We start from the raw sequence: 26,877 nt of genomic DNA on the forward strand, positions 1-26,877 counted from the left end.
TCTGGAAGAAGCTGTTCAAGCAAATGTAGGTCCCCCAAGGTATGACTCTTGTCCTGGGCAGAGCCGCTTGAGGCCATTCCCCGGGGTCCCCCAAATAAGGAGCGATCGTCATTTGTGTATGTGTTGATCCTGTGCTCCTGGGTTGGTTTCTTCCTCGAGGAACCTGTTTATCAGCTGCACTGAGTTTAGAGGAAACTGCTAGGAGTGCGAGGCCCACGTTTGCAATGAAAGATGGTAACGGGGTCCAACCGGGCCTGGACGGCCATGCAAGAAACACATCCTTTCTCACCTGCAGAAACTAGGTGTCAGAATTGTGCAGAGCAGAGCCAGGAGGCTGGCCGGACCCAGGGACCGGCAGCAGCCACAGAGAATAGGGGCACCGTGTCCTCGTAGGCCCACATTTCAGGGCCACATGACGAGAAGTGCTGACGGCTGAGTGCCAGCCGGCACCAGGCCTGGGGTTGCCCTGCCTGGGCTCCCCTGGGGACACAGGATATCGGAAAACATCGTGCTGTTCCTTAGTGTTTCCCTCGATCGCTGTCGAACGTGGGCGTTCCGTTCCCATCTGTCCAGGTGGCCGAGCTCAAGGTGGCTCGGTCAACGGCGGTGGGTGCCGTCCTCACATGACTGCAGCTTGACCCTGGGCTGCCCATCCCCCAGCCGAGGTTCCCATCTCGCCAAACTTGGCCACGGCCTGCTCTGGACCCCTGGAATCAGCCGCTGCACCCTGGCTCCCCGGGCTCTGCAGACTTGGCCTCTGACCCTGTGCCTGTGACCTCCACCCCCCGTCCAGCCCCACCCCATCTTTCCCCCTCCAGCCTTCCGTGCCTTTTTGCGGCTCAGGCTCTCAGCCCAGGGGGCTGCAGACAGGACCACAGAGCGCGGCCTCTGGAATGCACCGCGTCCATCCAGAGAGATGAATTCTGTCCGCGTCCACAGGACTGAAGTGAGTATTTGTAAGTGCTTTCACTGTGACCGCGCGGGCGGTAGAAGGCACAGATCAGCATTTAAAAGACGGGGTATTTTTATCAGAGCGCTATTCTAGGGACATTGGGATGCGGAACAGAGAGGGGGCATTTAAACCGGTTGCTTTCCTCCAGAATTTGTAAGAGACTTTCATGGTTCACGAAGGGGAGGCTAGAACGGCTACCTGCATTTATCTGTGCGGACGTATTTCTCCAGGGCTGTATCTCACAGGAAACACCCAAGGGACTACATGGACCTTCCCAAGCCGGAAAAATCAGCCAGCACAGAAGGAAGGGCCAAGGCCAGTGCACATCGGGGAACCGGCCCCACCCGGCACGCACATGTTTAGTTTGGCTTGGCATGTCTGACTGGGTTGCCAACATTGAAAAGTTTGGAGACCTCACAGAAAAATCTACATTTCTGGGGGCCCCTGGGGGGCTCAGTCGGCCAAGCGTCTGACTCTTGGTTTTGGCTCAGGTCATGATCTCACGGTTCATGGGTTCGAGCCTCACGTCGGCCTCTGTGCTGACAGTGTGGGGGGCCTGCTTGGGATTCTCTCTCTCTCCCTCTCTGGCTGCCCCTCCCCTGCTTGTGCTCGGTCTCTCTCTCTCTCTCTCTCTCTCTCTCTCTCTCAAAAATAAATAAATGAACATGAAAAAAAGTTTTTTAAACATCTAGATTTCTGGCTTCTCTTCAAAGGCCGGCCACCCTGGGTCTGTGACCCCTCCGGGTAAGTTTGGAAGGAGGGTGCAAGGCTGCTTTCCTGAGAGAGAACTGAGCTTTCTGGGCTGTTCTCTGTGGCCGCGCTCACCCTCATTATCTGTCTGGCCCCTGCGGGCCTTTGAGTTTCCAACCCCAGTTTCACACCCCTCGGTGCTGCTTGCTTCTCAGTAACCCTGAACTTTAACGGGAAAGCGTACATTTGGAAAGAAACATGGGACCGCCGTCTCGGGTTGGCCTCATCTGTCAGAGGAGAGAATTCCTGTCAAACAAACTTTTTAAGGGGTTCCCAGACCCAGCACCGACGTGCCTCAGGCACAGGGGCAGACGCAGCTCTCTGTCCGAAGACTCAACTGCCTTCTGACACTATGGACCCACAGACACTCTCCGACCCCACAGGCAGAAGGGCTCAGTCGCACCAGGCTGCTCTCCACCCCCACCCTTTAAAAAATATATATTTTTTTAGCATTTATTCATTTTTGAGAAAAAGAGACAGAGCATGAGCAGGGGAGGGGCAGAGAGAGAGGGAGACACAGAACCCGAAGCAGGCTGCAGGCTCCAGGCTCCGAGGTGTCAGCACAGAACCCGATGTGGGGCTCGAACTCACGGACTATGAGATCATGACTAGAGCTGAAGTCTGACGCCCACCCAGGCGCCCCTCCCCGCTCCCACCCTTGAGAGACACCAGCCTCCAGCTCAGACCCATGGCTACAGACTGGGGGCTCTGATGCCCTCCTTCGTAGGTTCAATCAATTTGCCAGGATGAGTCACAGAACTCAGAGAAACACCTAGGTTGGCTCATTTATTAATGGATATGAGAAAGGATGTGAATCAGTAGCCGGAAGAAGAGAGGCATAAGGAGAGATATGATTTGGGGGCACAGAAATCCCACCCTTCCCCAGGCGCCACTCCCCCCAACCTGCTCCCATCCCCCTCTACCTGTTCCCATTCACCAAATCTGGAAGTTTTCCAACACCGTCCTTTTGATAGTTTATGGAGGCTGCATTGCATAGTCATGATTGAGTCACTAGCCAATGGCTGACCTTGCCTCCAGCCCTTCTCCCCTCCCCCCGGAAGGTCAGGGAGTGACTTTAGTCAATTAGTTGCCCTCACTGGCACCCTGCATGCCCCCACCCCGCCCCACCCCAGGGATGCTTTCCAAAAAGCACCATTAACATAACAAAAGACCTCTCTACTACTCTCCACACTTACAAAATCCCAAGGGCTTTGGGAGCTGTAAGCCAGCAACTGTGGGTGTAGACCAAATATCTAGGAGAAATAGGACCAAACAGACATTTCCTCTGAATCACACTAATGCACTAACGATGGTCATTCCATGAGAAGTCCTGGGGCAGAGAGGGGATCCCACGTCTGCGGCAGATAATGGAACAGCACAGACAGAGCTGAGGGGCTCAGAGGCTATCTGCATCCTTAGGACACTGTCAGGCTGCTGGAAGCCCAGAGAAGAAAAGTGACCTGCCAGGAAAATTCACAGCGCCCCGTTTCCTGAACTAACCGTAGTGACTTTGACAATGCAACCACTTGAGAGCAAGGGAATGTGTACTGTGCCACGCACACTGGGCATTTACAGGCTCAGGACACCTCTGAGTGGGAGGAGACACTATCTCCGCAAAGTCGCGTGGACTCTCGAAGGCCAGGCAACTCATCAGCACTGGGGGCTCCCCTGTGGGTCTGTCAGAGCCCCCTCCCTCCCCACCGCCTACTCTCAAATTCCATGGCACCCCAGAGATAAGGGCAGAAAAACATCCCCTACTCCCTGCTGGGAGAAAGCAGCAGGTTCCAAAGACTCCATGATTATCCCTGGCTGTGGCCAGGGGCAATGTTAACTCTCCCATTTGGACAGAAAGCAGCAATGCTTTGCATCAGGGGTCGATGCCAGCAAAGCAAAGGAGGGTTAACAACAGCATCCCTAGGAGCCAGAAGGAAAAATGTCTGATGAACTTCAGATGTAGAGCTCAGGGAACGCAATCTCTGTGCACACTCACAGAACACACCTGAGGATTACTGTAGAAAGAGATTTTTTTGAACGTTAAATGGACTAAGAAGGAAACACCGTTATTGTTCTCTGCTCTCGCAGATGCACACAGCACAGGCTAACGTGCCTTGTGTGCAGGGGGGGTGGGGGGAAGGTGAGGGGGAAGAACAGAGCAAGGGCCGCATTCTAGTTTTCTGGCCAGTGAAATACACACTTGGCCTTGGAATTGTCCTTAAGTCTGACGAGCTACACGTTAAAACTATTAGAGAGTGTAATTAACAAATGGGAAAATGCTCGTGATACGTCCTTGGGCGAAAAATGAATCAAAATAAATTATTATTGACAATTACATTAACCAGATAAAGATCTGCGTGTTCGCACGGACTGGGCTGGACCAAAATGTGGCAAACACAAAGGCATTCGTTTCTTTTGGGGGTCGGCTTACGGGCTGACGTTCTTGGTCTCATTCTTGTTAATATTTCCATAACATCGTTTGTGTGGACTGGCTCTTAAAATTATCTAAAGGGTGAAAAAAACTGATGGGCCTTTCTGGGCAAGACTGAAGAGAATTAACCTGCCTTTCTGGGCAAGACTGAAGAAAACAAAGACAGTGGGTGCTGGGGTGGGGGGAGGGACATGGCAGGACCAAAAATCCAGCTACGAAAGGAACGGAATGCAGGGGGCAGGTGGTATACAAGGAAACCAGGGTAGAGCGAGGAGTCAGGGGAAAAAATAGATTTCTTCCTTCACATCACACCCGAAAATAAACCCAGGTTGTTGAGAAGCCCAGATACGAGAAAGCAACACTAAACTTTCATGAGAAATTCAGCTCATCTTTAGTCCTTCAGGGTGTGGGAAGGGGCTCTCAAATATGCAGAGGAATTTCCGCGTTCAGGGAAAAGGGGAGAAATCTGACATTATTAAAATTAAAAAGCAATTTTTATGCAACGAAGGAACACAGAGTTACATGCAAACCACGGTCTTGAAGACTCTCCGTGGGTAGTCAAGAACTGATTTAACAGATTAAGAAGAAATGGATGAACGTTTAATTTTTTTTAACTTATTTACTTTTTTTAATGTTTACTTATCTTGGGAGAGAGAGTGAACAGGGCAGGGGCAGAGAGAGAGGGAGAGAGAGAATCCCAAGCAGGCTCCACACTGTCAGCACAGAGCCCGACCTGGAGCTTGCACTCACGAGGCGTGAGATCATGGCCTGAGCTGAAACCAAGAGTTGGGGGCTTAACTGACTAAGCCACCCAGGCGCCCCTGAATTTTTTTTTTTAAAGTAACATCCCAGTTGTTTTTTTTTAAAGAACAGTCTATGAAAAGGCAATTCCTACATTAATGCACACATCACAAGATGCTCATTCTTACTGATCAGAGAATTGTAAATTAAAAAGCATGAAATGCCATTTGAACCCATAGGACCGGCAAACATACGAGGTCTGCTGATGGCATGGGCCAGTGCAGGTGAGGAGTGCCAGGCCATTAGAGACCACTGGAGGGTGTGTAAGCCAATCACGGTGGAGAACAATTGGCCAATAGTCCATGGTTGAAGATGACTTTTCTGAACGTCTAGTAACTTCTCTTCTAGAAAGCTCTCTACATGTAAACAGGAACATATGTATACCTGCCTCACTGTTTCCAGTGGGTGGAAAACCAGAATGACCTCAGTGCCCATTAGTTAAGTTTAAAAGAAAAATAAGGGGTCCCCAGGTGGTTCAGTAGGTCGAGGTGTGACTCCTGATTTTGGTTCAGGTCATGGGATCGAGCCCCGTGTCAGGCTCCATGTCCCCCACACCTCACTCGTGAGCTCTCTTTCCCTCTCTAACATAAAAAAAACAACAATTTTTTTTTAATTAAAAAAAAGGAAAATAAATGAACTAATAAGACATGTATCCTCATGGATCAATCTTTAAAACTTGATCGAAAAAAGGGCACTGAGGGGCGCCTGGGTGGCTCAGTCGGTTAAGCGTCCGACTTCGACTCAGGTCACGATCTCGCAGTCCTTGAGTTCAAGCCCCGCGTCGGGCTCTGTGCTGACAGCTCAGAGCCTGGAGCCTGCTTCAGATTCTGTGTCTCCCTCTCTCTCTGACCCTCCCCCGTTCATGCTCTCTCTCTGTCTCAAAAATAAATAAACGTTAAAAAAAAAAAATTAAAAAAAAAAAAGAAAAGAAAAAAGGGCACTGAGATTATGGTCCCATTTATATAAAAGGAAAAACAAACTAGCCCATCTTAGGTATTACAGTAAGACCTTGGTCTGCAAGCATAATTTATTCCCAGAACATGCTTGTCATCCAAACACATCAAGGCGCATTTCAAGAACCACTGGCTCAGGCGTGACCACATTGGGCGTCACGTGCGACTTGTGTTGCAAGGCATCGCTCGTTCATCAAGTCAAAATTGACTAGAAATATTTGCTTGTCGTGTGGAACCCTCGCAGGACGAGTTACTCGCAAGCCAAGGTTTTACAGTACTTCTAAACCCCCGCGTGTCTAGAAAGAGCGTGAACACACGGCTGTGGATCGCACCCCCAAATCAGGGAGTGGCACCTGCGGAGGGCACCCGGCATGCATTTGTCGGGTCACCACGACCCACAGACCTTCCTCCTTGAGTCCAGGATGGGCCCTCCCTCTCCAGCTGTCCCGTGACTCACCTCGAATGCCGTCGCCCAGAGCTGTTCCTCTCCCGCGTGGGGCTCTTCCGGGGACCCAGTTCTGGGGTCCCAGCCAGGTCCTGGTCGCTGCCGTCTTCCTGGTCCGTAGCCCACTTATCTTTGGATTTTACGCTGTCGTGCTGGGAATCCAGGGACACGATGTCTGACGGGGAGCTCACCACTCCTGAGTCTTCGGTTGTGTCCTCGGAGGCAAAACAGCTGCCGACAGACACGGTCTCCTCCGCCTCGGACGGCACCGGTGGGGCCCCGTCCGTGCCACGGGGACTGCCAGGCCCCAGGGGCAGGCTCACTGGACAAAACACGGCAAGGACATGTCAGCCAGCACGTCTCCACACGGCCGAGCGCATGTGAACACCAACCTGCCTGACTCCCCTGGACGGTGGAATTCAGGGGGCTGGGAGCACAGGAAGACCCGATCGGGCCTCACAGCTTCCTCCAGGAGCACCTTATGACTCGGAGGGAGCCGTGTGCCTGTACGTGATCGAGAGAAAAACTTGCCCTCAAACGTCAGCACGTTCGGATCAGCCTTTTGGCTTTTTACCCACGTGTGTGACTGCGGGCAGACGCGTTTAAAAATTCCGACAAATGACACAGCGTTTGCCATGCTTTCCAGCCTGACCCTTGCTTTCGCTGAAGTTGTTCTGAAGTGAGTTCTTCCCCCAAGACCATCGTTTCCAGCCATAAACAAAATGAGAAGTAAATAATACTGTGTGGGAGCTTCTGACAAACGTTCCACAGGAACATTCGGAATCCGCCCTACAGGGTCAAACTTCATGCCTCGTCGGCATCTGGCTCCCCCTTCATTTTTATCTAATTTGTTTCCTTCCCTTGGTTTTTTCTTTTTTTACATGAGAGCAGGGAGCTCTGGTCCAAACAAGAGGGGATCCTGGAAGATTACCTCCAAGACCAATGAGAAGGAACCAGAACGCAAATGGCTCTGGTTGGGGTTCTCTTGCTCCTGAGCACTAAGTGAGATTTACTGCAGCAGGAAGAACGAGAGGCAGAGATTTGCAACAATCAGAGCGAGGGTTACACTGAAAGAGTAATGACGGGGAACACTGTAGCCATTTGGCACAACAGCCAAGCAAGCCCTTCAGAGATACATTAAGTATGGGAGTACAGCGAGCCTCCGGGTTCCCTAAGGTCACCGAACGCTCCATGCCTGCAGGACAGGAGGCCTCCACCCTGGACCAGCTACACACCAGACGTGTTTACTTCGAATTTAATGTAGAAAACAGATTTTAAACCTCAAGACATCCGATCTCAGCCCTGTTCCCCGCGGTCCAGGAAGCAAGGACCGCGCTGTGCTGCCGTTTCCGGCTGTCTTGTTGTAAAACCGTTTCTCCAATACGTCGTTGCTGGATTGCTACAGTGAATTAAGGCCGTAGGGGTGCCCAGGGCTCACTGCACGTGATCACGACCTGGAGTCCCGCGACGACCTCACAGGGACATGCTTTTAACCGGACAGCAGACTTAGCAACGTAGAATTAATGAACCCGAAAGAGCGCCAAGGAGAGCGTTCCTCGAGGGGCTGGCTTATTTGAAATCCCGAACAATGAAATAAACAAAAGAACAAAATTACATATATATATAAAACAAACAAACAAACAAAACACAGACATTTCACAACAGAGCTCGAAAGGAAAGACCAGAGCACAAAGGAGGAATTGTTTAGAGGCACAAATGCGCGAGGCGATGTGTCCGAACCGCACGCAGCGAGCGCTGTTAACAATACCCGCCTTCTTTCGGTGTTTTTCCTCGGTGCCATCTGCTAATGTCAACTCGAGGTGTGTCTGCACAGGTGGAGTGGGGCTGGCTGATCGGAGGGAGGTGTCAGCATGCAGCAGGGTCCCAAACAGGTGGCTCGGTCCAGTCCCGGTCCCCCTCTTCCCACCCCAGGGGTCACCCGAGCGTGAAGTAACCCCAAAGAAGCCTCCGGGACCGCCTGCGGCTAGGGGGTCCTCCTGGCACACTCGTGTCCTGGACACTTGGAATACATCCCTGCCGGACGGGGGACGCCAAGCCCTCCCCGTCCCCTTTCTCTCCAGTTATGCGATCCAGAATGCTGGCCTGGGCTTGCTTTACACCCTACAGACGTTTGGGAGCAAAAAAAGCAAGTAGAAAGTCACTGCTCTAAATTGAGCCAACTGCAAACCTAAGTCGACAAGGTGTGAGGAGTCTATATTCGGCGTGTATGTGTGAAACCATTTTAACAATATACGGTAAAGACTGCCATTTCCGGAGCTCCCCTCCTGCCCCAGCAAGTCCCTTCTAATGGATCACCTTCCCAGGGCCAGGGTAACTGCATCCTTGAACCCACTGGACAGGTGTTCGGTGAGGGTCCACCCATGCGCCGCCCCCGGGGTTCAGGGAGCAGGTAAGGGCGGCCACACTGTCAGGAGGGTGGTCACCCAGGCACGGGAGGAGCAAGTACATAAAGGCCCAGGGAGAAGGGACCCACCTCAGGGGACTGGCCAAGGAGAGATCAGCAAACAACTTCCTGAAACACTGCTGGGAGAGCCGTCAAAGCCGGCCCCGATCTGGAGATAGGAAGGGACATTCCTGTGAGGCTCCAACCTGGCTCGGTGTGGTTTTCATGTCTGTCTGCAGTCAACCCCGTCGGTCTGAGAATCTTCGCTTAGAATCGGACGTCACCACCTCCCTCGCCCTGCCCCAGCTTTGAGTCTCCTCTGGGCTGGTTCCTACTGTTAGCCCTGTGAGCTGTAACATGTTTTGACCATTTCTGAGTAAGATAATGGTGCAGGAGAATTTTTTTTTTTTCTTTATCGATTCTAAACAGAAGCCCAAAACATAGAAGAAAAGCTTGGAGCGGCTTTGGCTGTTATTTATGGGGCCGTCTAGATCCTTCTGTGCGCCCCTCACCTCCCTCACTTAGCCCCTGATTCCATGAAGCCAGTGGTCCTGGGGACCCCAGCTTGAAATCCAGGGACAGCCCAAGAAGGGCTGGGTTTAGAGCCCGAATCCCACATCCAGGTCCAAGTTCTACTCCAAACTTGGAACAGCCTTTTCCCCTTTCTGTAAAATAAACATGTGGGTTCTGAGGAGCTCTAAAATCCCTTCTAGGTACAGAGTACTACTGTTCTCTGAAATTCCAAATTTAAATGTAAGATGCAAGCGTTCTTTGGACAGTTGACCAGTGACTAGGAATTGTAAAAGGGATGCGTCATTGTCTACGTCCTTTCTGCTGTCTTCCATCGGCCCTAAAAGTATAGCTCGTGATTTTTGAGCTAATTAATTTGCTGGCAAGTCTGCTCTTCTCTCAAGGCGTGAACAACCTTTTTGACCTAAAAAGTTACCACTGCAAGATTTTTGCAAATGTGAAAACCACACTTAATTTGTCTTTAGCAGAAGCCCAATATAAATTCTTGATTAAATTCTCTTCCAAATGAATGGCCATAGAGCCTGAGTAAGGAATACTAACCCCTTCACTGTCCTCCACCTACATTTTATAATCCTGTGGTTCAAATGCCCTTCTGTCTCAATGAGAGCTTCCAGAAATTTCTCTAGCTAAGGTGTAAAGAAGAAAATGCTAACTTACGGCTTCCAGTTCCTCAAGGTGAACACCGTCATGTTCCATTCAGTACCCACGTCATTGAGTTTTTCATTTACAAAGTCACCAAAAAAATTTCAAACACTAAACATAAGGATCTTCCAAGGACTCTTGTAATGGATTCAGTTTTGAGTGATTTTATTGAATGTAAGTGCAAGGTCTTGTACCCTAAATTGTGGTCTCTTGCTAGTCATGACTAAGGGAGATTCCCCAAGGGTCACTTTCACCACATTGATGTGGACCAGAGACAATGTCTCACAGAAAGGATTCTTCTTCCCCTCTCACTGGTGCCTATGATTTCCACACACTATTGATAGCCAATAACCGATGCTCATCTTTCATCCCGACTACTTTGGTTTAATTCCCTATGTTCTAAGAACTGAGAAAAAAGGGAAGAAACAGGGGAGATACTGGAAAAGTGCTCTTGAATCAGTAGTGCAAACTGACACGTGTTTGCCGATAGTTTCTGTCATATACATCTGCAAATAATTTTGAACCACCACGTCCCCCTAACATTTTTCACTGACACGCGAAAATTTCCATCTTGAGTTGATGGGTTGCACCAGATGTAATTTCTACTGTACTGTAAATAGCAATACTTTAAAAAGAGTTGTATCATTTTTCAATGTAATCATGGGCCCCTCAAAGGTACTGCACGATGCAGGTAACAGTACAGCCAGTTCACGATAGAGGATCATTACACACACACACACACACACACACACACACACACACACACATACACACACACACACACACAATTTTCTTCAAGAAGGCAGGATAATGAAGACTTTGAAAGCACTAATGGATCTAAAATAGATTCTCTGGAATCTGAATTCTCTTAAGAGTCAATGATGTAATCAATGCATGCTTCTCCAGAGCCCGAGACAGACGTTTAATCCTAGAATCCTAATACACCCAGGAAAATGGGCAGGGAAAATTTCAATTTCCACCACTGAAAGGCAGGACTGGATTCCAGTCACTGTTCTATTAAGACATATATAGACAACAGCTGCTGTTTTTCTCTGTCCAGCACTGTCCCCCTCCCTGTTAGTGCTAAATGAATTCCTGCTTCCTGTGGCCAACCTATTTCTCAACATCTGGGTGAGTCTAACAATTGCCCCTAACTACCCTGGGCCCTGGGGGATGGGCGTGAGAGGAACCAAAATCTGGCCAATTTAAACCATGCACACAATGGTAGACCAAAGGAGGGCACGTGTGCTCAGCTGGACAAATCAAGGCCTGCCTCTGTACCTTCCCACCAGAGCTCCTGGGGAAGCTGGTCTCACTGGCCTGGAGTCAATGGAATGGCAGAGTCTTGGATAAATAGCCATTTGGACGAGCACATGGAGAGAACTTGTTCAGGGATGGGAGAAAACACAGTCCTAAGACAGTAATTGGGTACCTGGACTCCACCATGACCATAATGAGGATTCATCTCTTAAAATTCCCAGTCATGTGAGCCAAAAAACTCCCACAAAAACCTGCTTCTCTTAACCAGTTCAAGACATGTTTCTTTCTCTTGGAACCAAAGACTCCTATCTAATCAATAGGTAAATTACCCTGATATTTTCATCAGTATACCTATAATATGTATTAAATATGAATGCCATAATGTCAAAATATTTATTATAAATATTAGATATGTTCATATGTTTATTAATATGTTAACTAGAAATACAAAAAATTTGTAATTATGATTAATGATTTAATGTTATGTAATTATGATTATGATTCAACACAATCTATGTTAAATATTATACATTAAATATATGATATAAATTATGATATAAGATTATTAGTATATACATATAAAATGCAAATTAAAAATATACAACTATTTTACATTATGTTTCTATTATAGGAACTTTTATGAAATGCAACAGTTGTATTATCACACCCTTCCCTTTTCTAGATTTATTTTCCATTATTTGGATTATATATTTGAGTAGTTGTATTGTCAGAACAATCTAATTTGGATCCAGTTACTCTCTAAGCCCTCTTGTGTCTGAAGATTGTCTTCATCTAATCCATATCCTTGACGATCAGTATGGCTAAATCCAAGCAAGATTCAGATCACAATCCTTCTTCAAGATTCTATTCTTGGTTCCTTCTTTCCTGGCATCCTGCCTCACACATGAGAATCTGTATGCTAACATGGTTCTTTCCAACTCTATATAATCTTATCTTTTGAAGCTGGCAAGAGTTTCCTCTTTATCTATGAATATCAAAAATTTCACCAAAATTTGTCTGTGTATTTAATTTCCAAGAGGTTTTGGATGTCCTTTTATTCATTTATTTTTCAGTAATTCCCTGCTCTTGTTTTATGTATGTGATAATCCATTACAATTCTCTGAGGCAAACACAAAAAATATTTAGAGTTCTATTTTGTTTCCTAAATAAACCCTACTTCCTTTGGGGTTAGTTCCTCTGATCAGTTCATTGTTCCTCTTTCATGCATTAAGAAAAAAAAAAGATTGTTTAGTGATTCTTGACTATTTTCATGTGTTTAAATGAGGGTGTCAATAATGATAGGGAGTGGATTTCTTTCATACATGGGAATAGCACGGTTTCCTTAGGATACAACAGAAAGCCCTATGACAGATTGGGCTAAGGAGAGATCCACGGGGCAGAGAGGGAAGTCACCTTCTCAAAAGGACTCCATTGGGATGAGGTATCTCGTTTCTCCAAGCAGCCATAATGGTTGACCATCCTTCAATTAAGCTCAGTCATCTTAAAACTAAAGTTTCATTGTGCCGTCATGTGCCTGTTTCAGCAAATAGCTACACAGGATTCTTTATGCTGATGTCTGGCTATGAGAGTCACCTAAAACATTAGACCATTGGCTAATTACTACCAGATAGTATAGTCCAACATTGATGTTTGGAAATCATATAATGGTAGTTGGGTGTAGCCATTCCGCAATGTTGTAATGGATACTATTAAGCTGCCTCCAATTTAATCCAACGCCCTCTACAGCGTGGTTATCATGACTCCTCTTTTGCAAATTATAAAAGAAGCCCCAGCCAACAAATTATTTCATCTATCCCTGAGGGTATGTGTTGCAGAAACTTACTCTGCCAGGCCCATTAAAGTAGCAAGTCCATTCAAAATCACACAAAATCATGTGGTAGGCAAGAGTCAAATTAGGGGTCTTTCGCCACATAATGAATTTCACTGAGAATACCTACATTTAAGCTTTTCTAAGTGACAGGATTTTCTTCCATGTTCTATAGAAAAAATCTTGATTCTATTTGTCCAGGGACTTCAGTATATTCTAAAAGACTTTTGAGAAAAAAGCTCGGGCTGTTGGTACATATATATTTCTGGGGCCTCAGTCTGAAAAAGCATGTACTTTATACTGGCAAGAACAAAGCTGATGCTTTGCTTTTCGTCATCAAAATAGAAACCCTGTCTCCAGGTAGTCTAGAGGATTCAAGCACATGAATTGTATTTAATCAACACCTCAGAAAATCTGACGTTCAGGGACTTGCCAAGTTGCCAAGGGACTCAATTTCGAATTGACTATGAGTCAGGTCTGGCACGAAGCAAAGGTGAGTCACGTGCCATTTTGGATAGGCAATCTAAGAAAAATACTGTCTGTTTCCTCCGCTAATTTCTCCCACGTTCCATCCCTTATCACTAGACTCTACAGAACAAAATGTGTGATCTACTTTGGCTTAGCTTTCCAAAAAGCTCTGTTCAGCCACTGCTCCTGATCCAAAGTTGGCATCAAAGTGACCCAATGAAGAATATTTTTGCAGTACTATAGACAGCTGTTGTTAGCATCCACGATAGTACTCAGTGTCTTTCGTAAGAGTAACCATTTTAGTTTGTCCTGAAATTCAGATCATCCTTTCTCCCTCTTTTGAGTAAATGAACGTGTGCCCTTTGACTCCGTGTTCTCCCTTATCTTCCTTTGGTTGCAGCAAAATGTGGAAGTTGGTGGGCACAGACCATATTGCCACTGCAATAAAACATTCCAGGAGGTGTTTTTAAGAAAAGCTAAACAGAAAAAGAAAACTTTTTCTTTTTTTTTTTGTCCCTTTCTGTAATGCGTGTCAGATTACAATGTTCTTTCTTGGTCAGTCTGTCCTTCCGTATCCTTATTGATGGTTTCTGAAGTTTTACCACCTGTAACACCTACCAAGCATATGAATGCTCCTGGCTGATGGGTGTAAGGATATCTTTTTTCCTTCGCACCTTGGTGCTCTCACGCCTAGGGAGACCTGAGGAACCCCAGCGACATGCCTTCGTTGCACTGGTAGCTGGCTGGGTTCACTAAGACGCTAAGGTTTTTCAGTGGAATCGAGGCTCCTGCTAACGTTTCTTCCCCACTCTGGACTGTCCTCCCTGCAAAGAGTGACTTTCTGAATTTTTCCCCTGGCATCTCCCTGTGCTGAAGGCCACTTCCTTCCACCCCTCCGATTCGTGGACAGGGTCTCTCTCTTGAGGGTCTGTGTGCAGGTGGTCCAGTGTGGTCTGTGGGCTCCAGCGCAGGCCCGTGGGAACAGAGCCCAGGCCCTTTCAGCTCTCCTTGCTTTTCTATTCTGTGCCTTCATTCTCATTTTCAGGCCAACACAATTTCATTTACTCTCTTGCGGGAGCAGCTATGCATTTAAAATGGTCACTACGTGGGGCGCCTGGATGGCTCCGTCAGTTAAGCATCCGACTCTTGATTTCATCTCAGGTCATGATCTCAGGGTTTGTGGGATCGAGCCCCGAGTCAGGCTCTGTGCTGACATCGAGGAACCTATTTGGGATTCTCTCTCTCCCTCTCTCTCTGCCCCTCCCCCTCTTGCTCTCTCTCTCTCTCTCTCTCTCAAGAAACATTAAAAAAAAGTGATCACTATGTAAGATCTAGCATTTTGAGATGCTCTGTAGCAGAAAGGGGTTTCTGACTCACCATACTGCTGGCAACGTAAGGAATCTCAACTTACTTTAACGTAGAATGGGTTTCCCACCCACGCTTCTTGTCTCAGCTGTGTCACCAGGTTATCCAAGCGCAAAACGTTTCCTCCCTTCAGGGCAGACAACTCAGGCGTGGTGGGGAGAAGGGCCACAGGCAGCTGGAGCAGCCGGAGGGGCACCCTTGCAGAGTCGGATCGAGGAAACTTCCACCAGGAGAAGCAACTGAATATCCGACCGCAGGGCTGACCACCACCTGCGTTTCCATCGGATGCATTTCCTCCCTCGAGTTCTCAGAAGAGGACTTCTCTTTCTTCTTCAAAGTCTTCCTCCCTCCGGGGTTTCCCTCTCCTCCACGCCCTTGGAGATCTGCAGCTGTCCCCGCTCCGATGCCTCCCCCTGGCCTTGCAATGCCCACAGCATCGTCGCTGAAGCCCTGGCACTGTGTCTCCCCAGCTTGGAGGCACCCTCTCCAGGAATGCAGGCAAGAGTCCTCTCTCTGAGGCCTCAGTGAAGACTCCACAAGACGGCACATGTAGAGAGGTCAGCGGGGCACAGAGTCGAGGCTCAGTAGTGGCAGCCGTGATTACCATTAGTAGGTGCTGGACCTCACTGGGTTGTTGGCCGCCAAGCATCCAAATCCCCTGGAAACTATGGTTCTTGTGGTTGGCTTGCACCGGAGTCCACTGGAGGGCTTGTTAGAATAGATTGCAGAGCGACCCCTCCATGCAAGATTCTGATTCAGAGGGTCTCAGGTGCCCTCTGCCTCAACCTGCACCTGCTCACATGTTCCGAGTGATGCTGAGGCTCCTGGTCCAGGTCCACACTTGGGGAGCTTTCTCCAGCTCCTCTAGGGTCCCCTGGCCAGCTCGTGCTTCTACCCTCGCTAAGCTGCAGCTGAGAACAGTCCATACCTAAGCCAAGTGGCTTCCTCCCTCTGCCTCCTAAAACCTTTTCACTGCTGTGTTTCAAAGGCACTGGAGGTAATGAATGGACCCGCTAAAAAACTCCTGGTCAATCCGTGATCTCAAGATGCAGGGGCATTTTTCTCCACAGAAGGCTCTCCATGAAGTTAAAAGTGACATCTTCTTCAAAACGGAAGGGCAGGGGGAGCCTGGGTGGCTCGGCTGATTAAGTGTCCAACGCTTGGATTTCAGCTCAGGTCATGATCTCACAGCTCACGGGATTGAGTCCCACGTCAGGCTCTGTGCTGACAGTGCAGAGCCTGCTTGGGATTCTCTCTCCTTCTCTCTCTGCCCCTTCCCCTGCTCATGCTCTCTCTCTCTCTTTCTTTCTCAAAATAAATGAATAGACTTTTTAAAAAAAAACCAGCAGGACGGAATAAATAACTTTCAGGAATTATGTTAGAGCGTTTTCAGAAGACGTACAAACACAAAACACATCCCAAGTGGTTGTAGAATACGCCCACGACACAAAAAAGAAGAAATCACACTGGGGAAGGGTGCAGACTTGGTGGGAGAAGGAAAGGTGAGAGGGGCTGTGGCTCCTGGAGTCTTGATTTGGGGCAGGAGGTACCGAACAGGCAGAGTGGAAGGAAAATGGGGTCCTGAACCGCCTGGAAATACGATGCCAGACAGAGAAGCAAGACTCTGAAGTCATATGTGTCACAAAGGCTGTCACAGACCTTGTGAGAGTCACCTTGACAAGGTACCTGGGAAAGAAGCCTCACCAGCGACAGAGTGAAAGCACGGGTCCCCAAGGATTGCGTCTCACATTTCTGCATCACTACCTGTGGCCAATGTCAGCTCCGTCGCTTGCTTAGCTGGCCAATTTGGTTATTTCTACCTTACCGATTATTTGTATAAATTGTCTGATGTTCGGGACTGATTGAATGGGACAGACAGTAAAAAACATGGCTTACTCACATGGTTACCTGGGTCTGGACTAGTGCAGAAAACCACATTTTTTATATTGAGAAGACACACTAGCAGGGAATTTCAAGGTAACTTCCCTACAATAATTTTCAGAAATCATAACATGCTAACATGCCATCAAAAGGCAATACAGGAAAGTTAAATGACTCTTAACCATGCTTGTGTGTTGTGTTTTTCACACACACACACACACACACACACACACACACACACACACACGGCAAAACCACCACCTAAAGGCCACTTGAATACAGTAGAGAGTGGTTAGTATAAAAATAATGAGCAGTAACACTGCCCTCTTTCCCTAGAGGCCCCCTCCCCAGAGTCCAGCCCGTCTTGGGGATGCGCATCTGCTTATAACGATGACACGATCATCATCGGTGCCTGTCATTTTAGGAAACTTGCATACAACTGTTTTCATCCTTGGCTGAAGTAACAGACCGCACAGCTAAGAAATCGGACTTTTCACACACAAACCACCTGTCTCACTCACAATTATGGTGGCCCCCAATAACTTGGCTTTATGCCAGAAAGCACTCATCACAGAAGAACCTACTGGTACCCAAAAGAACCTCCCCGCAGATGCCAGGCTCCAGCCTCAGTTGTCAGGATCTGCTGCAAGGATTCCAAGCTGGATGTCGTCCCCGTGGGAAGGGAGGGACCCATCTCATCCTCCAGCCCGCTTATGCTTAGAGATACTTTCCCCACGACTGCACCTTACCAGACTTTTTCTATTGGGATTCTTTTGAGTTTTAAAATAAAAGTTTTGTTTTTTTCCCCTGGGGTATAGAAAGGGAGACTCCAACAATTGGAAAGAGAATAGCCACTCATCCCCAAGATGACTTCATAGTTGGTCACTTTTTCTTGTAGTCTTTGTTTCTTAAGACTTTCTTTTTGATAAATCTCTAACAAAATGCCTTAAATGTGTGAAGAAAAGCAGATACGTCACCCTATTGGTGTTTATGTACTTCCTTTACACTCAACTGATTGAACAAGCTACTTCTCTCCTACACCTTTTATATCTGTTCAAACAATTATGGTACTGATTCAACTGTGGCCTTGAGCAAATCCAGGTGACAGGTAAGGGTCTGGAGGCAAACATACCTGGGGTGCACTGCAGGCCACAAGCCTTTGCAGACACCCATCTGTGCCCAGCCTGAGGAGTTCAGCAGCAAAGAGACAGCATTTTCTGGCCCAATGGTGTCTCTGTTCATCTGGCGGGGCTCAGCCTCGCCTCCCCTTTGGGATGGTTGCTGTTCCAAGCTGGGACTGCATGGAGACCCCAGGCTCCTATTCCAGTCTGGGCTTCACTCCTGCCTCCAGCATTCACTGTTCTCAGTGGATCACCCCTCACAGCAGCTGGCCGATAGGGGAATGTCACTAATGGTCCCATGGGTGACCACGTCCCAGAGAGGTGGGGGGGGGGGCTGGTGAAAAAGTGGGAGCTCCTTTGCAACTCTCCAGACTACCTGCTTTCACTCTGTGCTCAGGACCAAATCCATCCCAACAGACAGCCTGAGATGACTGTCATTAATTTGCCATTTTTTCTAGTTCTGGGAGATCACCCTTGGCCTGTCCTCCGGGTCCCCTCTGGGGGCTCAGATGGATCCTCCTCCCTTTGGTTCTCTTGGGCCTTTATTTGTACTTTTCATCTTACGCCTCCAAGAGAGCAAGCCCTGGGTCTTCCGTGTCTGATGCAATGGAGGTGCTTCGTCCCAGTTTGCATCCTACAAATTCTCCGTGGACATTGCCTTCCTGACGGGCACCTGCCTCAACATGGCTGGAAGCGGCCTCCAGCCGATCTCGCCTTGGCATGTACATGACACTGTGGCATGCCTGAGCGCTGTGCCATCCAGGCTGCTCAGGCTGGCAGTCACGCGTCTTCGTGGGTCATATCTCCCGCGTGATGCTCAGAGCCGAGATGCCCGTCTGCAGGGATTTAGCTCATGGCAAGATAAGGTTGCCACCGGCTTCTCCAACTCCAAACGGAAGTCCTGATTTTCCCACTCCCCAAAATCCCACTGAGCTTTCTCTAGCAACAGAAAAAACTGCGGGCCCTAAATAAATAGAAGTACATTGGCCATAATTCATCTACGCATTTCTGTTACTTTTCTCTGAACTTCCACATTTTAATAATTAAAAAGTATACGTCCATAGGACTTCTTACCCCTGTAGTCACAGTTCCACCCCAAGGAGGTTTCTTATTTTTTAAAAAATCTTTATTCATTTTGAGACAAGAGGAGAGAGCACACGTGAGTGAGCAGGCAGGACGGCGGGGGGGGGGGGGGGGGCGTGGTGGAGAAAGAGAGAATCCCAAGTAGGCTCCATGCTGTCGGCGCAGAGCCTGACTCAGGGCTCGATCCCATGAACCCCAAGATCGTCACCGGAGCTGAAACCAAGCATCGGACGCTTAAGCAAGTGACCCACCCAGGCGCCCCACAAACAGATTTCTTAAATGAGCTGTTTTGTGAGCATTAAGGGCTCTTGAAATTCAACACAGACTCTTGGCTGTTTTTGCTGCACTGAGTACAGGGCATGAGCGGTGATTTTTACTGTTTTCCTGCCTCCCTCTCTCTCCTACAGAAGATTCTGGATTTTAGGCCCACATTCATTTGCACCAAAGATCATCTGCCCTGAGGTACTCCCTTGGGGGGCCGAGGACACGTGGACCTCCTCTTGGCCCAGACTTCACACCCAAAGCACATGGTATTCAGAGAACGCTCGGGTCAAAATCCGTATCTGAATGTGAGGCCAAAGGATGAAGTGGCTTGAGAAAGGTCACCCTGCTCGCTGGTCGTGCTGGGTGAGGTGTCCCAACAGCCCTGTGCTGTCCCCTCCCACGTGTGACCTTCTTACCACCAGCCTTAGAAAGGTCCAGTCCTTAGCCCTGTGGTGTCTGGAATTTTACAAATACCTTCAGTCGTTTTTTTCTGGGGCAGGTGAGTCCAGAGGGTGATAGAGCTGTGGATTACTTTTTTTTAGATTTTTTTTTTAATGTTTACTTATTTTCAAGAGAGAGAAACAGACAAAGTGCATGCGGGGAAGGGGCAGAGAGAGAGGGACACACAAAATCTGAAGCAGGTTTCAGGCTCTGAGCTGTCAGCACAGAGCCTGATGCGGGGCTCGAACTCACGAGCTGTGAGATCATGACCTGAGCCAAAGTCGGATGCTTAACCGACTGAGCCACCCAGGCGCCCTGAGCTGTGGATTATTTTAGTCAAAGGAGGCAGTGTCTCATGAGGCTTATTTGAGGGTAATTTAAAAAGAGAGAGAGACGCTTCAAAAGTGCGGTGTACGTCCTTTAGGAAAGGGTATTTTCCAGAACAGCTGCCTCTGTGAGTGCTGGTCTCCTGCCCTCACAGGCACCCAGAGCCTGGCTCACGACACAGGCTGGGAAGAACGGGGTCCTGCTCCCCTCTGCCCTCTTCCTCAAGCTTGATTCCATTCACTAAACTTGACCCCATCGTATATTTGAGTATGAGGCCCTCCCGGAGGTAAAACTCAGCATAGACATCTCCAACCGTTACTCTTGGAGAAATGTGACTTTTCTACACACGTTTTCCTTGTCATCCGTCTGACTGAGCAGGACCGTGACTCAATCATGCCCTGAGCCAGCAGGTCTGCTGGGGCAAACAGGCCATCGTTTGCTTACAGGCTCCCGTCCCGTCTTTCCTTTCCCGAATATTCCTGGCGGTAGAATAATGCCTTCGCACAGCTTGGACATTGTCTCTAAAAATGAATCCGCTTCACGAAGCCCGAAATCAGCATGGAATTCTTAGGTTCCTGAGTTCTTACAGGGGGCACTGCAATTATCTGCAACCCCCCTTGCAGCTCGGGGTTGACTTCCCAAGGGCAGGAAGGGGCGATGACTCCAGGCCCGGCATCCCAGCGTGATCTGCATTTCTGGCCCCACAACAGGCCTATTCCTGCCTCGTTTGTTCGCTGGGTCTCTGAGGACAGAATAACCCAAGGTATCAAACAAGTCATACCCAGGGGCTGGGGAAGAGTGAAGAGCTAGGGTCTTGTCCCTTTAAGGCACGAGTTCTTCTGGCCTTTTAATCCCTCTCCATCGGGTGACCATTCACTGGTGCCTGGCACGCATTGGGTGATCGTTTTGAACCGCAGCCTTACGCCACGTGAAGACAGACACGTTGGGAAGGCCCATCGGGAGCTAAACAGTAAAGAGGATTAAAACGGTCCTAATTAAAATCGCTCATTACGTTTCTCACGCTTTGAAACTGTTCTGAAAAGCAAAATGTGCCCTCAGCAACAGGCTAATCCAGCACTTTAAGTCTCTAAGATTACTTTTGCAGTGCACCTCCCTGAAAGCGCTACACCCCGGAACAGCAGACCCAGCGTGGGTGTTTGGAGCAACACAACCTGGTTCATCTTTCTGCTTGCTTGCCCGAGTGCCCGGCATGAAGGACACCTGCTTGAAGGCACAGCTGCCGCTCCGAGTGACGCCTGCCTCACCCGCAGCTCTGGGCTGCAGCCCTGGGTCACGGCGTTACTGCAGGGCAATCGCTCAAGTCAGAATCTTGGTGTCCGGGCGCTCGGGCTGCCCACTGAGACCTGGGGAGAGGCTTCCCGTCAGCGCCGGTGGTTTCTCTGAAGTGGCCGATGACACCCCAAGGGTCTCCACCAGATTAAGCCAGTGTAAGAGCAGCCACATGGCTCGGGCGGTCCCAGATGGCACGGTGGCCTATTTATTTCTGTGTTTCATCATCCCATGGAAACATGGGCACTTGCCGATCTACAAGTGCGGCAGCAGAACATGATCTCTTCCTTGTCAGCCCTGGGCACGGCTCGACGTGTCCCGCGAGGCAGCCTGGAGCCGGCTGGCCCCTGGGGCTCTGTGGTGGGTGCGGGGCGGGCGGTGGCATGTGCGGGCCTGTAGCGTCTGGCCCGGCCATCCCGGGGGAGGGACAGGCTGACCTCCACGCCAGGGTACACACGGGACTAACCCTAGCGGTGTTCCCACTCACCCAGGCTGCAAAAGGACCCGACAGTCCCGGAAAGCCCTGGAGGGCATGGCCTCACCCAGAATGCCCCGAAAAGGGGGGGGGGCACACCTCACAAGGGTGGGGCACTTTGTCCTCAGGAGCTGTAAAAAGGCACATTTTAAGAAGCCTCTTCAAAGTCATCCAACACCCTAGGATAAAAGAGGAGGACGGGAACAGCCGGCATCATCGGCGTGAGCTCCCGAAGGAGAAAGTTAAACAGTTTTGCCCCAGCCTTCTGTGACAGTGGAATATTTACATTTTTCTGGGTTTTTAACATTTATTTTTTTATTGTTTAGTTTTGAGAGAGAGGGAGAGAGAGATAGGGACAGAGGATCTGAAGCAGGCTCTGTGCTGACAGCAGGGAACCCGACGCGGGGCTTGAACCCACGAACCATGAGATCACAACCTGAGCTGAAATCGGACGCTTAACTGACTGAGCCATCCAGGTGCCCCTACATTTTCCTGATTTAAAAAAAAATTTTTTTTTTACATTTTATTTATTTTTGATAGAGACAGAGCACAAGTGGGGGAGGGGCAGAGAGACACGGAGACACAGAATAATCTGAAGCAGGCTCCAGGCTCCGAGCTGTCAGCACAGAGCCGGATGCAGGGTTCAAACCCACGGACTGCGAGATCATGACCTGAGCTGAAGTCAGACGCTTAACCGACTGAGCCATCTAGGCACCCCTACATTTTCCTGGTTTTTTAAAATGAGGACTTGAATTACCTTATCGCTCCAGTTTGACTGAAGCAGGGACCCAAACTCACATGTGCACGGGGTCAAGGACCATCTGCGAGGGACAGATGTGAGGCCAGGTGGGGGGATGGGCCACGGAGAAGAGTGCGTGCCTGTCCACAATGAGCAGCTATTGCTGTGTCCCACGCTGTTTCTTTCATGAGGAAAAGCGATTTTGCCATATATATATATATATATATATATATATATATATATATATTTTTTTTTTTTTTTTTTTTTTTTTTTTTTTTTTTTTTGCGGGGGGGGGGTGTTGGTGGAGGAAGAGCAGAAATCAAGATTTTAATGCACAATCTCCTGTGTTTTAAATGTTGGCCACTTTCTTAATAGTTAAGATTTGTTGAGAGCTGGCCATTATTCTAAATGCTTTACAGGTACTCACATGTGTAAGTGTCAAAACTACCTTTGCTCTCAAAACACAACTCAGGCACAGAGAGGTGACTAAGATGCCCGCCCCCCCCCCCCCCCCCCCCCCCCCGCCCCAGACTTGAGCGGATGTGGTGGCTGCCTCAGCATCTGGGTTGCCTGGGAGATGGACCCCGACCATCCAATCAAACATGGTAATCCTGCCCTCCTTGCTGGTGATTGGCCTGTGCATTCTAGCTGCAGCCAATGGGTGCACGGCGCCCCCAGGGCCTCCGTGATTGGTTCAGAACTCTCACTCATGGCAGAGTTTGGGTTAAGAGCCTGCCCCGCCTCTAGAATTGCGTCAACCTACAGATTTCCTTGCGGATCAAGCCAGCTTGAGTTGCTCTGTTTACAGGCACGAGCATACTGATTCACCCGCAACACCTTTTCGGGTATGCATCCAAAAGAATTGCAAGTAGGGTCTCAAAGACATATCTGGACTCTTTGTTCACTGCAGCTCTACGCATGGTAGGCAAGAGACAAAAACACCCCGGAGGCCTACCCACAGGCCAATGGATAAACAAGATATGGCTACGCGTAGGTGGACTATCGTTCAGCCTTAAAAAAGAAGTCTTGTCCCGTGCAACAACATGGGGTGACCCTTGAGGACACTGTGCTACGTGAGCTAAGATAGTCACAAAAAGACAAATACAGTAGCATTCTGCCTTCTGAGGTTCCTAGCGTAGTCAGATTCACAGAAGCATGACGTAGAATGGTGGGTGCCAGGGGATGGGGCAGGGGGCAAAAGGGAGCTGATGTGTGATGGTCACAAAATTTTGGATTGACACCATGTCAAAGTTCTGCAGATCCGTTTCACAACGCTGTGAACACACTCACTGTCACTGACCTGGGGACTTAAAAATGGGTACGACGTTAAATGTCGGTTTTGATCGCAACTGAAAAAAGAAAAAGCCGGAAAACTGACTCAGCAGGTTAGGCAAACAAGGGAGAGGAAGCCCAGCTTGGGTTGGAGTCCCGGGCCTGCCTCCCATGCAGCCCACGAACCCACCCCCCCCCAGGTTAGTGTGTGGGCCCCGTTTCCTCAGAAACCCTCCCGGGGGGAGGAGCCAGTGACCACTCCGCATGTTCTGTGACAGACAGGATTCGTGACATTTGACTGGCGAGAATCACACTGATCTCAGGAGCAGCGTTTAGAAGTTGGTACACGTAAAACAACTTCTCGGCGGTACGATGCACACAGAACGTAGAGGGAAAACAAGAGTGTGTGTTGAGATGATGAATGATCTCCAACGCCCCGGTATTTAGGACATGGCTAAGAGACAAGACGGGTTTGGTGTGTGTATGTGTGCATGTGCGTGTGCACGTGTGTGTGTGTGTGTGTGTGTGTGTGTGCATGCACGTGTACGCACATTCACAGATGCCTGGCAGATCCAGGTGAAAGCTGACAGGTGTGTGGGGACAGCGGAAGAGAAGGCTCAGGGACGTTTGATTTGGGGACGGTGGAGACAAGAGGAGCCCTTGCTCTTGTGTGGCGGGAATGTTTCCGAAGGACTCTTGGCTCGGCCCGCCTCCGGTGGTGCTATTTGGAAGCGAGGACAGGCATGTGATTGAGCCCCAGATACGCCATGAGCTGCACGGCAAGGATGCAATTTGAGGTCGGGGCAGAGACAGGACGTGCATGCAGTGGCGGCCCCTCCGTGGCATCAGAACAGCATGGGCCACCACCTGTTTCGGGCAAAATGGGCCCAACCGGAGACGGAGGAAGCTACCCTGCGCTCCTGCTGTGGGCACAGCTCAGACAGCCCAGCCTGTGTGTCCCCCCAGCAAACGGCCCCTTGTTCTGGGCTGAGTGGTGTTCCCCCTAATATCGTAGGTATCCAACCCCCAGGACCTCAGAATGTGACTGTAGCTGGACGAGGTCCCTACAGCAGTGATTAAGTTAAAGCGAGGCCCTTAGGGTGGGTCTTGACCCAATAGGACTGGTGTCCCTATAAGAAGAGGGAGACCTCAGCGTGCGCGCCCACCTAGGAGAGTCCGCGTGAGGACGCTCTGAGGAGTACTGCCGGCCAAGGGGAGGGGTCTCAGGGAACCAACCGTGTGGGGCACCTTGACCTTGGACTCCCAGTCTCTGGACTCCAGAGCGGCGAGGCCAGTGTCTCCTGTTTGGGTGGTCCAGGCTGTGGGGTCGTGGTGGCCCGAGCAGGCTCAGACACCAGGGCACGTGCTGCTGTGAGGAAAATGTTAAAGCAGTGGGCAGCCTAGGATGACCTGTGAGCCTGAGAGATGCTAACACGAGGTAACCGTCTGGACCGTGTTTGGGGTCCTCCAACCTCCTTCTGGGCTGGGCCCCCCATTCATGGTGCTTCGGTGGGCCCCATCCTTTCTTTCACCTGGGGTTTTCACAGAGGGCTCTGCTCTCAGCTGGTGGCTTTGGGGTGAGCTTCCAGCAAGAGAGACCACCACCCCGGTGCAAACAGCAGGTCCTGCTGTCTGTCCTCTACGGACACACAGGCCAGGCTGCGGGGTTCACGTCCTGCCTGAGGTCAACTTGCTCTCGCTTCTGGCCTCTGACACATTTCCTGCCACGTCTGTGCCTGCGTTTTCTCCTTTGTAAAACCAGAAGGTTAACAACAGCACCGACCTTGTAGTGGGCAGCACGAAAGGGTTATTAACCCACAGACCTTCGGACGGCCATTTTATCCCCTCCGGGAAGGGAACCAGCAAAGACTGAGTCCCCTCCATAGGCAGGCCCTGCAAACTCGGGCACAGTGGGCCCTGGGGCAGGCCGCCTCCGCTGCGGCAGGTGCTCTTGGGCCACCAAACAGCCAGGTGGGTGCAGGTGCTGAGGAGAGATGCGGGACGGGGCTGGGGTCCACTCGAGTCGCACGGGATTTCTGCCCGTGCTCGTGCACATCTTCACCACGAAGGGACCGCATTCTCCTTAATTCTGTGGTAAGGTAGGCACCGAAGGGAGGGCTAAGTGTGGCCACTATCACCGCGTGCCGTTCTGACCTGTCCACACGTATCGGAAGGATGGGTGGATGGATGGACAGATGGACAGACGGAGAGGGACAGAACAAAATACAGATAGGCAGAGCCACTAATACACACACTGCCACATCCTCATTCCTTTTTGGATCCCGTCACCCCACCAGCAACAGTGGATGGGATTCTGAATCTGAGCCCAGGCTCTCCTGAGCTGTGTGGTCGTGGGCAAGTGCCTACGCTTTTCTGGCTTCACTTTCCCTTCTTTGTAAACAGAGGGGGCTCCACCCTACGACCTGGTCACTGAAGTCTGCTCTGTCTGTCCGGCTGCAACATAATATTGGAATCAACCAGAAGCCCTGATGTTTGTCACTTGAACCTTTGTTCACAGGGACGACTGTCCTACGATGGGATAATCAGGGCTCCCCCTGGTGGTTGAAATGAACAGGGACAGGCACTCATTGACCAGGAAGCTCTATCTTGTCAATAAATCGGCCCCTTGGCTGCTTGCTGACCTAGGAGACAGCTGCGGGGTCAGTGGATGGCCTGCAATGCAGCTCCTCGCCTCCTGCAAGATGGGCAGGTGGGCTCCTCTGGGCTAAATTCACCCAGTGTGTGGCTTCATTCACATACTCATTCCTCTTTAGCAGGAGAAAATTATGCAGTTGAGAACAATCTTTCTGCTTCCTCTTGAAAATCTGGATAGAGGAGAAACAGTTCAATGGCTCGTGTGTGCACAAGTGTGTGTACTGACATGTCCCATACAATGCATTCAAGCCACTGCTTTGACCAAGAATGTTGTGACTAGTTCTTCCGGTAGGATCACTAGGCAACTAACTATCATAGACCGCATCGATTCGAACACTTGATGTTCGACATTTTAACAATTCCCTGATTAATTACAGAGCTTTACTTCTCAATTAATTTAGAATTTTGACTATTAAAGATTATACTTTGCTATGGGGCACCTGGGTGGCTCAGTCAGTTTAAGCGTCCAACTTCGGCTCAGGTCATGATCTTGCGTTCGTGGGTT

At 49.6% G+C, this 26,877-nt stretch overlaps 1 protein-coding gene across 6 annotated transcripts in view; it reads right to left on the reverse strand.

Annotated features, from left to right (window-relative positions):
- Nucleotides 1-26,877, reverse strand: part of COBL (cordon-bleu WH2 repeat protein) — a 273,215-nt gene that overhangs the window by 19,335 nt on the left and 227,003 nt on the right. For all 6 annotated transcript variants that reach the window (XM_045494295.1, XM_045494296.1, XM_045494300.1 and 3 more), the window contains one exon: nt 6,339-6,648. In XM_045494295.1, coding sequence (XP_045350251.1) covers nt 6,339-6,648 — 310 coding nt within the window. The remainder of the gene's footprint in view (nt 1-6,338; nt 6,649-26,877) is intronic.

This window comes from Leopardus geoffroyi, chromosome A2 (genome assembly GCF_018350155.1).
Source record: "Leopardus geoffroyi isolate Oge1 chromosome A2, O.geoffroyi_Oge1_pat1.0, whole genome shotgun sequence".
Taxonomy (NCBI): Eukaryota; Metazoa; Chordata; class Mammalia; order Carnivora; family Felidae; genus Leopardus; species Leopardus geoffroyi.